Source organism: Parasteatoda tepidariorum, chromosome 5 (assembly GCF_982258835.1).
Source record: "Parasteatoda tepidariorum strain Cologne lab strain chromosome 5, Ptep-v5.0, whole genome shotgun sequence".
NCBI lineage: Eukaryota > Metazoa > Arthropoda > Arachnida > Araneae > Theridiidae > Parasteatoda > Parasteatoda tepidariorum.
Window position 1 is genome coordinate 68,507,026 of NC_141759.1, and position 10,332 is coordinate 68,517,357.

General features: G+C 28.7%; 1 protein-coding gene across 3 annotated transcripts in view; it reads right to left on the reverse strand.

The window, feature by feature from the left end:
- LOC107442454 (endothelin-converting enzyme 2) overlaps positions 1-7,272 on the reverse strand; it is a 229,558-nt gene extending 222,286 nt beyond the window's left edge. For 2 of the 3 annotated variants that reach the window (XR_015433761.1, XM_087164158.1), the window contains exon 1: positions 6,047-7,267. Coding sequence is in view for 2 of the 3 variants with exons in the window: in XM_087164158.1 (XP_087020284.1) it covers positions 6,047-6,153 (107 nt within the window). In the remaining variant the exon portion in view is untranslated. Of the gene's footprint in view, positions 1-6,046 lie in introns of all 3 variants that reach the window. The other variant, XM_087164159.1, reaches the window with a different exon arrangement.
- Between the last annotated feature and the right edge of the window lie 3,060 nt (positions 7,273-10,332).

The following is a 10,332-nucleotide window of genomic DNA, read 5'->3' on the forward strand; positions in this document are numbered from 1 at the left end:
GATAATTTTTAGCAAAGGTCACCATTTTAACAGTACCGTAAACTTATTAACTTTGCTGTTCGTCGTTAAGTTTTTTTCCTATGTAAGCTGTAAGTTAACCAATACTAACAATTAAAATTATAAAAAATATGTATTTGTAGGAAGGTACATTGTTTACGTCGTTCCAGAGCTGCAAAATGGACTATTGGCGACGGTCTGAGAAGCATCTCTGAGGATGATCCGAAGACATGCCATCGCAATTTTGATCCTCTGCAGAGGGGATGGCTCCCCTGCTTTGATATCCAGATGCACACATACCGCAAACCCTGAGTCCCTTCGCAGGCTGATCAAAGTGGTCCCCCACTTCTTACTGACTGCAGCCAGTGATACTTGACTTCGGTGTTCCACTGGGAACCGTGTCTTTACAATCAGTCCACTGCGAGACGTTGTAGTTGTAGTTCATTTACGTTGCACTAGAGCTGCACAATGGCTATAGGCGACGGTATGAGAAAAATCCCTGAGAATGATCCGAAGACATGCCATCATAATTTTGATCCTCTGCAGAGGAAGTGGCACCCCCGCTTCGGTAGCCCAACGACCTGCACGCGAAGTCGAGCATTTCACGGTAGAACAGTTTAACGAGGACCAATACAGCACACTCTCAGTCCCTACGCACAGTGATCCAAGTGGTCAACCACCAGCACACTGACCGCAGTCAATGATTCTTGACTTCGGTGATCTGCTGGGAACCGTGTCTTAACGATCAGTCCACTGCGGGACGTCCACTGCAAGACAATCTGTAGTACAAATATCTAGACAATCAGTTTATTGTTTCCCGGTAAGTTCTTTTCCTATGAAAGCTGTAAGTTAACCTCTACCAATATTTAAAATTATAAAAATTGTGCATTTGCATTTGTAAATGTACAAATATCTGGACAAGGTTGAACTAAATCAGTAGCGTAACTGTTATTAAATAAATACTACATTTGGGTAAATAAAATTGCTACATCAGGTCTGTCCCAACATTCTATAATGGAAGAGTAGCGGAAGCGGGTTTCAATCTCACCGTAATCTTGAATACGTCTGTTTATTTATATTTATTTATTTATTGTTACGCACACAGTGGTTTGTGTGCTCATTGCAAGGCTCGGCTAATGTGCCTTTGTCAAATCGATATATAGATAGAAAAAGATGGAGAATGGCAGCAAACACAAACAGCCTGGAACACGGTAGGATTCGATTGCAATGTTTTTTTCCTATTTTGAGCATTCTTTTCCTTTAATAGGACTGATAAAGAGAGTTTTGTAGACTGTGCACAAATCTTCATATGCAAATATAACAATAAAAACGCATTTTGATTTACATGCATTCTGACAATCATGTATTCAAAATAAAAATTGTCTTCTAAACTCTAGTAAAATTGTATAACAGCGATGTTCAATCAAAATAGAAAACTAGAGATGAGATAAACTTTTTTTTATTCGATTTACTGCAATGTTAACTATGCTAGCATATAAATAAAAGATTATCACTACAAAATTAAGAATTAAAGGAATGGCGATAATTTTTTTTTCCTAATAATTAATGTCAATATTTTTTGGGGTCAAATTAGAGTAGTATCTCAGAAGTTAATAGTGGAATCAAAAAGTTTACATCTTTGCTATAAACAGATTTTCTTGTAAGGATATTTAAGAAAGCATTTTTATTTTTCTATTTTAAGCGGGTGAACATCAAAACAGCATACAAACATCAATGAGTATATTTTTTTATGTTAATAAGTGTATTATATTATGCAACATAAATAGCTTAAATTTTATAAAATATAAACGGTTTTAAAATTATTTGATATTTTTTATTATGAAAATAACAGCGACGGTTTTTGCCCTTAAAAATACACTTGCACACAATTTAAATCAAATTTTTATTTTTATACAATGCACAATTATTTAAAAATGCTATAATTAAATCGTATTTCAGAAACCGAAAAGAACAGTATCTGCATGTTCAGAACTGTAAAGAGTCCTGCACTACCTCATTGGTGACTCTGAACAAATAGAATACGAAACTCTCATTCGTTCATAGATGGCAGAACCACAGAGTAGCTTAATACAAACTTATACTAGTATTTCTTATCTCTCATGATATATGACACCACCAGCTAAACTAATTAAGCCGCATTCCTCCGTTCATTTCACAAAACACAACTCAACAACAACTTAACTCTAATGTCCATTAAGTAAGGAAAAGCCTAACTCCAGTTAAATTTTATTCTTTTGATTTTGAAAACGTTTGCAACTGGTATGGTTAAATAATTATGAATACAAAACTATGCGGTTTTTAATTTACAATTTATTATAGACCGTAAAAATTTTTATTTATTGTTGTTAACCATATCAGTTGTAAACTCTTTCAAAATTGTAAAGTTAAAATATGTTCCTAACAGTAAATTTTACGGTTAATTGGTTAGCTATTTTACTGTAATTTTTGAATGAAAATTTTAACAGTGGAGGTTTTGTTAACGGTGCAAAAATTCTTTAAAAATTTTATTTGGCGAATCGTTATTAAATTGAGTTATATAAGATTAGTAAATAAATTAAATTCGCAATTAAGGAAAATAGAAATAAAACATTTTATATAAAAATTTTTGTCGTATACAAATTTATGTTCTTAAAATTTCTTGATGCATGTAATAAAAAATATAATACTATTTGGTACACTTTTTTTCGTTCTGCGTGCTCGTTTTATACATATTTCAGATTAGTTTTTGAAACTAATATGAAATCTTTTTTTCCCTGAGTATTAGTTTTGAAAGTAATGAAAATTTTTCCAAGCCTTTGCTTTGTCATCAAAACTTTTAATAACTACCTTAAACACAATTTGAATAAAATTTGTTAAAGACTTCGACTTTTTTATTATGGTTATGAATTTCAAACTGTTACTTGATTTTAAAAATCGTTGAAAATATCACGAGAATATGCGAAAGAATTGCTTACTTTCATACTTCATTTAGAATTTTCAAATAACATTTTTCTTAATATTCTACATTAAAGTTATTTCGATATTTAAAATTAAAATGATATTAAACTAGATGTTTTTACCTCATTAATTATTTATTAATTTTTTGTATACAAATTCGGGTTTTTTAAACTTTGACTATAAATATGTTATTTTGGACAAAATAATTTAAAATTCTCAAACAAATCTATTAAGTTAAAAGAATAAAATATTTCAAAATAAATGACCAAAAATGCATATAAAATATAAAGAAAGAGTGATTATTTCAGTCATGCTACCTCCATTTAAGCCTCAATGCAGATTTATCGTTGTCATAAGTCATCCTTATTCATAATATTTAAATATAGGTAAACCATACGGTAACATTTTTCTACAGAAAAAATTTATTATAAAAGCAATTTAATAATGTAATTACCTTATAGTCAAAATCTTCTTTAACAATATTTCTTTATAGACAGTTTTTCTCATAGTTCTTGATTCAAACTGATATACGTATTAAATATTTTTATTCAAGCGATTTTATTTATTTATTTTCTTCATTATTGTTTTCCTGTATGCAGTTCTAACTTTCTTAAACATTCTACAAACTTTGAATCTACTTCAAATCGGAAATAACTGAAAATTTTTTATGAATTTCATTAAACAAGAATGTCATGCAATAATCAATATCGTTTGACAATATCATTTTACAAAAGTCGTTTGACTAAAATTTATTTTATAATTATAATAATATGGAATAGAATGAAAAAAAAATCGAACATTACCAATTTGTGCAAAGAAAAATCATTAAAAATATCTCAGAGTATTTTTCTGGATATATAATTAAATTTAAATACATTAAAATTCACTAAAATCATATATATTAAAATCTGTTAAGAACATAGAAATCAAAGCAACTCATGAAGGCTGAAATTATTTCATAATTTGGCAACAGTTAATAAGCTTTACCATTACTTCTTTCTAGTTTTGTGTAGAAAGAATTGTAGTTTTCTTTGCTATTTAAAACCCATTACCACCATTTAAAAATATCTTAAGACTGCTTCATACAAAATATTTGTAGTGTAAAAAGTACCTAGGCATGGTAAGTGAAATTTGCGATATTATTATCATTTATTATTCTATTAGTTTATCTTTTTTTCTTCAAAACTCTTTTTTAAAAATGTTCTTTTTCTAAATTTTATTAAAAGTGAGGTGTTCCAATGTTGTTTTTTCTTTAAATTGTATCGATACTGCTTTTAACATTTAAATTTATATTTGTATTTTTTAAGCTGTATCTCTTCACAAGCATATTTATTGATCAATTTAATATATATAATTAATTTTATATCCTTACTTTATAAGTATGGTATTCTTGTGTATGGAATTTTGAAGTTTATAAAAAAATTTTGAAATTAGTTTGATAAATTTTTGTAAAAAAATACAAATGCTAAAATGGTTAATTTTTTTGCACTCTTTGTATTTAAATTACTGTATTATATTAAAATAAACATTGACAAAGCAACATTGGTGACAAACATCGGGGCAAAAAAAATTATAATTTTAATTAAAAATTATAATAAATTATTCATAAATTAATTATAATTCAATTATTAAATTGCAACTAAAAAATTATAATTAAATTATTAGCATTATTTTTGTAGTATGACATTTAGTTTTACTAATTTTATAAATATAATTAATAAATTAATGATGCATGTAAACCTATTGTAAAGAAATTTAATATATAAGGATATGAAAAACAAAAAATAAATTCCCTAATTAGTAGAAAAAATGCATAATGAGTTAGCCTTTATATTTGATTGAGATTAAATAAGCACTTTCAATATTTTTTTTAATGAAATCTTAATGCTTAATATTTTTTTTAATTTTCCATTACCTTTATTATTGATGTTAAAAATGAGAGATAAATAAAAATAATGATATAATTTACGCGGAGGTTTCATAGCTTTTTTCAGAGAAAATATTTTTCCTCCTAAAAAAATGAATAATGTTTTATTTACTTACTTAAATCAATATTCCCTTAAATAATGCAGAATTTTTTTTTCAATGCACTACTTACACTGATTATTTGACTCAATTAACTCAAATTTAGAAAATGTACACAACAGAACGATAAAAAAATAATAAAACGATAAAAAAAATAATAATCTCGAACTCTATGACTACGTTCTGCAATTATTTTTATTTATTTGTTATTACTATTACTTTTTTGTACATAAAATGTCTTTAGTTCGTGCAGTGTAGCTCCTGTCATACATGCTTATTTATAGAGTAAAAAAACTAGAAACCGTATATTTGTGCGAATCTAGAAATATTTAGATAACTTAATAATATTTTTTTCAAAGAAAAACTTGAAATCTCTGAATGCATATCATAATGAGGTAATTATGGGATAAATGAGTATACTTTCACCTAAGTTTTATAGTTATGTATTTCTATATGAATAAAATATAATAAATTAAACAAATTTGTTCACTTGATTTAAAGTAAAGAACATACAATGGAGTTCTTATTACCAAACCACGCTAAAATTTATCATAATGATAGAAATTTTTTTCTAACATGGAAGTTAACAGTTCCAGTGTTAACTCTCAGAAATAGTGAATAATCTCAGAATAGTGATCGGAATGTTTGAATCCTGAAATATAATATCATGCAAATTCGCGTCGTACTTAATGAGGTAATAAATTGAACAGCGTTTCGGTTCAAGTGAAATTGATTTAACATGGAATGAAATCTTATAAGTACAATAATATTTTCCAACTTAAAATTATATTAAAATTGAAACAAATTTGAAATTTATAGTGGTTTAACAAATTAAAAAAAATTAAAAGAGTTGTAACAAATCTGTTTTGTTTGGGGGAAAAAATTTTCCGTTGATTTTGATATTCAGCAACAAAAAGAAATTCGGAAATAAATATTCAACAGTGTAGAAAACATTTAAATTATCAAACTCCTATTGTATTTTAGAATACAAATTATTACTTTTAGTTGAAAGCATTTTATATGCAATTAAAAGTGTATAAAATGTTAGAAAAGAATAATTTCTTACCTGTATCCACTGGAAATCTTCTCAACATGAACGTGGGTGTTTTCTTCCACTTTTGCGCCGTCCAAAGTGGATTTGGAATGTGCGTCCATAGATTGGTGACCAATCATAGTGTAGCCACCCACGCAATAAAATATCTTATTTATTCTATGGAAATGCCTTTAAAACAATTTTTGCTGCTTTAGAGCACTTTGACTATATCTCGTGTTCCTTTTCTATTTAGTGCAAGAAACATGTTAAAAGTTGATAAAGAAAATGCTTTACAATAAATGCGTAATATATTTTCCTCAAATATAGTATTCGGTATTTGCAAATTAGATATCACCAAGAAAATAACAAGCTTCTTTGATTACAGGAAAAATCCATTTATGTTCATCGTCCCTGTTTATTACTTAAAGCAATAACGAGTTTGAGTTTTCTGATAGATAGAATATATTCCAAAAATAGAATAACATTATTTACTTTTTAATATTTAATATTTCAAGAAATTTCGCATACTTTTTTGAACTTTTTAAAATTTATTTTTAGCTAGTAATAACGGTAATATTAAATCACTTAAGGAACTTCAAATAGTTCTTAACATTACAGTTTCTTTTTCTATTCTTTGCATTTTTTTATCTCCATATATACTATGCACATAAATATCGCTAAACATATAAACCAGAAAAAATAATAATCTAACAATTATCTACTAGATATAAATTGAAACATTTCTTTCTAAATACATATAAAGTAGAAGTAAGAATTATGTCTCAAAACAGATAAAATTTAGCAATATATTTTTAAACTGTTTTTTTTTTCTAAACTTTTATAAGCATTCAGAAGTTCATTATTATAATAGAACAAATAGAAAAGACTGACTCATGTGTCTAGATATTTCTTTTTGGCTGAAAGCAAAAACTAATGAACCAGTAATTGCTACAATTCTAGTTCTACAATTCGCTTTAAAATAAATGTAGCTATTAACATCAAAATCAACAAATGGTTTTGAACACAAAATATGTTTTTGTCTCACTCATTAAAACACAATGCATTCTTCAAAAGCAACCATTCGCACATCAGTACATAGAAACACAAGCGCATACGGTGCTTTGTTTTTCCATACATTGTGCATTGGCGCGTGCAAAATCAACTCTTTCCATCCAATATTTCAAACATAGCTTTTCCCGAAACAGCTCATAGCAAAATGTTCCTCCATCGGACACAAAGTGCACGTTGGAATTCGAATCTACCACCAGGGGGAACCAGTAGCGCGGAGTTCCCGAATCCTCTTCTCCGGGATGATCAGGGAAATAGTTTATTTGTAGTCATGGAAACAAAGGGAAAAAGTCAAGGAAGGAATCTTGAAATAGTCATAATAAAAACTTTTTCCTTTTTTGGAGTGGACTGTTGCTGCTCCGCATTTCCGGTGGTAATTGATTGAAAGTGATTAAAAATTCTACAACAGTCTTTCGAAACACAATCACAACTCTTCTCTTTCATTTATTGTTTTGATGATTGAAATAAATGTGGAAATTGTGGCAATAATTAATTAATGAGCGGCTTCACGTTATTTTGTGAAAGAAAAAACAGTATTTCGTCTTTAATTAAAATCGCGAAGACGAAATTTAAAGAGGTTATATTAAATTTGATAAATATAAATGATAGAAATTCAACGAAGTAATTATAAGAATTTATTAATTTGTTTTGTTTTTTATAGAAAATATTTTTTTTAAATATGTTTGGACTTCATTTTTATAGATTATTAAACTGTTAATATTTTAATTTAAAACTGCTTTCATAGTTTTCAGTATGATCAGTATGATTGTTAAAAATTATTTCTACGAAATCATTTTATTATGAAAAAACGAGTAAGAAAGGCATTCTTAATTCTAAAATTCTTTTTAGTTATAATGTAATTTCTGAAATTATTTATGTTGTTATAGGCAAGAATAAATTTAAAATGCGCTAAATTCTGAAGTTATTAAACATTTATATGTTTCGTATAGCGCAATTTCTTTACTAATTAACTAAAAAATTTAAATTTTCTTGTTTAATATTTTGAAACTATCGGGTTGTTCGGAAAGTAATTTCGTTTTTTGGTTAAATGTATTTTTTCGTACCCACCTTCACGCTTAAGCCACATTATCATTATATGTTTTGAGAGCTGATGCAGCAAGACTTGTGGGTGAAAAAGTTCAATTAATTCTGCGCAGTAGTTTTTGGTTGCCCTTTTAAATATGGAAAGCAATAAGCAGCATTTTCGTCATATTTTACTTCTTTACTAAAGAAAATGTAAAAATGCTGTTCATGCCAAAAAAAAAATTAACCGATGTGTATGGAGAAGATGTGTTGACAGTACGCCAGTGCCAGAACTGGTTTGCAAAATTTCGATCCGGCAATTTTGATGTCGAAGATGCACCACGTTCTGGAAGGCCGGTTGAAGCTGATAATGACATGATAAAGGCATTAGTTGATGCAAATTGGCGAATCTGCAAATTGGAATCTGCAAATCTGCAATCTGCGAATCTGCAAATTGAATGCAAATTGGCAAATTGGCAACGCGTGAGATCTGTGAGAGGTTAAATGTATTGAATTCAACTGTTTATGACCACTTGAAAGGACTGGGTTTAACACTGAAGCTCGATATATGGGTTCCCCGTGTTCTCACGGAGAGAAATTCGTATCATCGCGTTGACGTCTGTGATTCGCTTCTCAAACGTCACGAAAATGATCCATTTTTGAAGCGCATCATTGCTGGGGACGAAAAATGGGCTGTCTATAACGATGTCAAACGCAAGAGGTCATGGAGCAAAAAAGATAAACCGGCTCAAAGCATTTCGAAAGCCAATATCCATCAAAAAAAGGTGATGCTGTCTATTTGGTGGGATTTTAAAGGAATAGTTTTTTTTTGAGCTTTTACCGGATTACACAACAATGAGTTCGAAAGTCTGTCGTCAGCTGGACAAACTGAATGATGAACTTCAGAAGAAAAGGCCAGAATTAATCAACAGAAAAGGTATAGTGCTCCACCAAGATAATGTGAGATCTCATACAAGTTTGGTCACTCGCCAACAGCTTTTACAGCTTAAATGGGATACACTGCTACACCCACCATATTCACCAGATCTGGCGCCTTCGGATTATTTTTGTTCCGGTCACTGAAAAATTTTTTGGGCTGTGAAACCTTTACTTCAAAGGAAGAGGTCAGAAATCACCTGGATCAGTTTTTTGCCAGCAAAGACCATTAATTTTATGAGCGTGGAATCGTGCTACTACCAGAAAGATGGCAAAAGGTGTTGAACCAGAATGGCTAATACATAATTTGATAAAATATTTATTCATTATACGAAAATTGTCTTTAATTCCCCCCCTTCCAAAAAAAAAGGAAATTACTTTCCGAACAACCCAATAATTTTACAGTATCGGGTATGATCAGTATGAATGTTAAAAATTATTTCTACGACATTATTTTATTATGAGAAAACGAATAAAAAAGACATTCTTAATTCTGAATTTTTTTTGTTATAATGTAGTTTTTGCAATTATTTATGTTGCTAAATGATGGAATAAAGTTAAACTATGCCAAATTTGGATGTTACTAAGCATTTATGCATTTCATGTAGCACAATTACTTTCCTAATTTTCTTAAAATTCTAAACAAATAATTTCATTAATTAACTCGTTATTAACTAGTTATTTTTTCAACTAATTATTGACTAAATATTTAATTAATTAAATCACTTAGTTACGCATAAAAATGCATATCTTTTAAAACTGTATAAATAATAAAATGTCTTAGCAATAATAAATAAATATGTACTAAATAATCTAATACAATATTAACCAGTAAACGAAATTTGTTACTGATCAAGAAGATCAGTGCGACAACATACATCAAATAATCTCATACATTACTAATCAGCTACTAAAAGTTTTTCACGTTTACTCAAGTTTATATGGTTAAAAAAATAGTTAAATATTATTAATAATAAAAAAATTCAAGTGGATCTGTAAGTCATGCTATAGTTTGCTATAACAAAACTTTCATTATCGGATAAATGTTTGGAAAGCAAAAGTCAAATCACGAGAGAGTGACTACTTGGTGAAAACAGAAAAATGCATAAAAATTCAGAAAAATACAAATGCGTCTATTAAGAGAACAAAAAGCTTTATTGCTAAAACTGTACAACAAATTCTAAAATGAGCGATTATCAACAGCCGGAATCACTCAAACTTTGAAACATTCCTAGTATTGTTCTAAAGCCTGAAACCGCGCTCCGATTGAACAGCACCTTATTTGTAAAGTC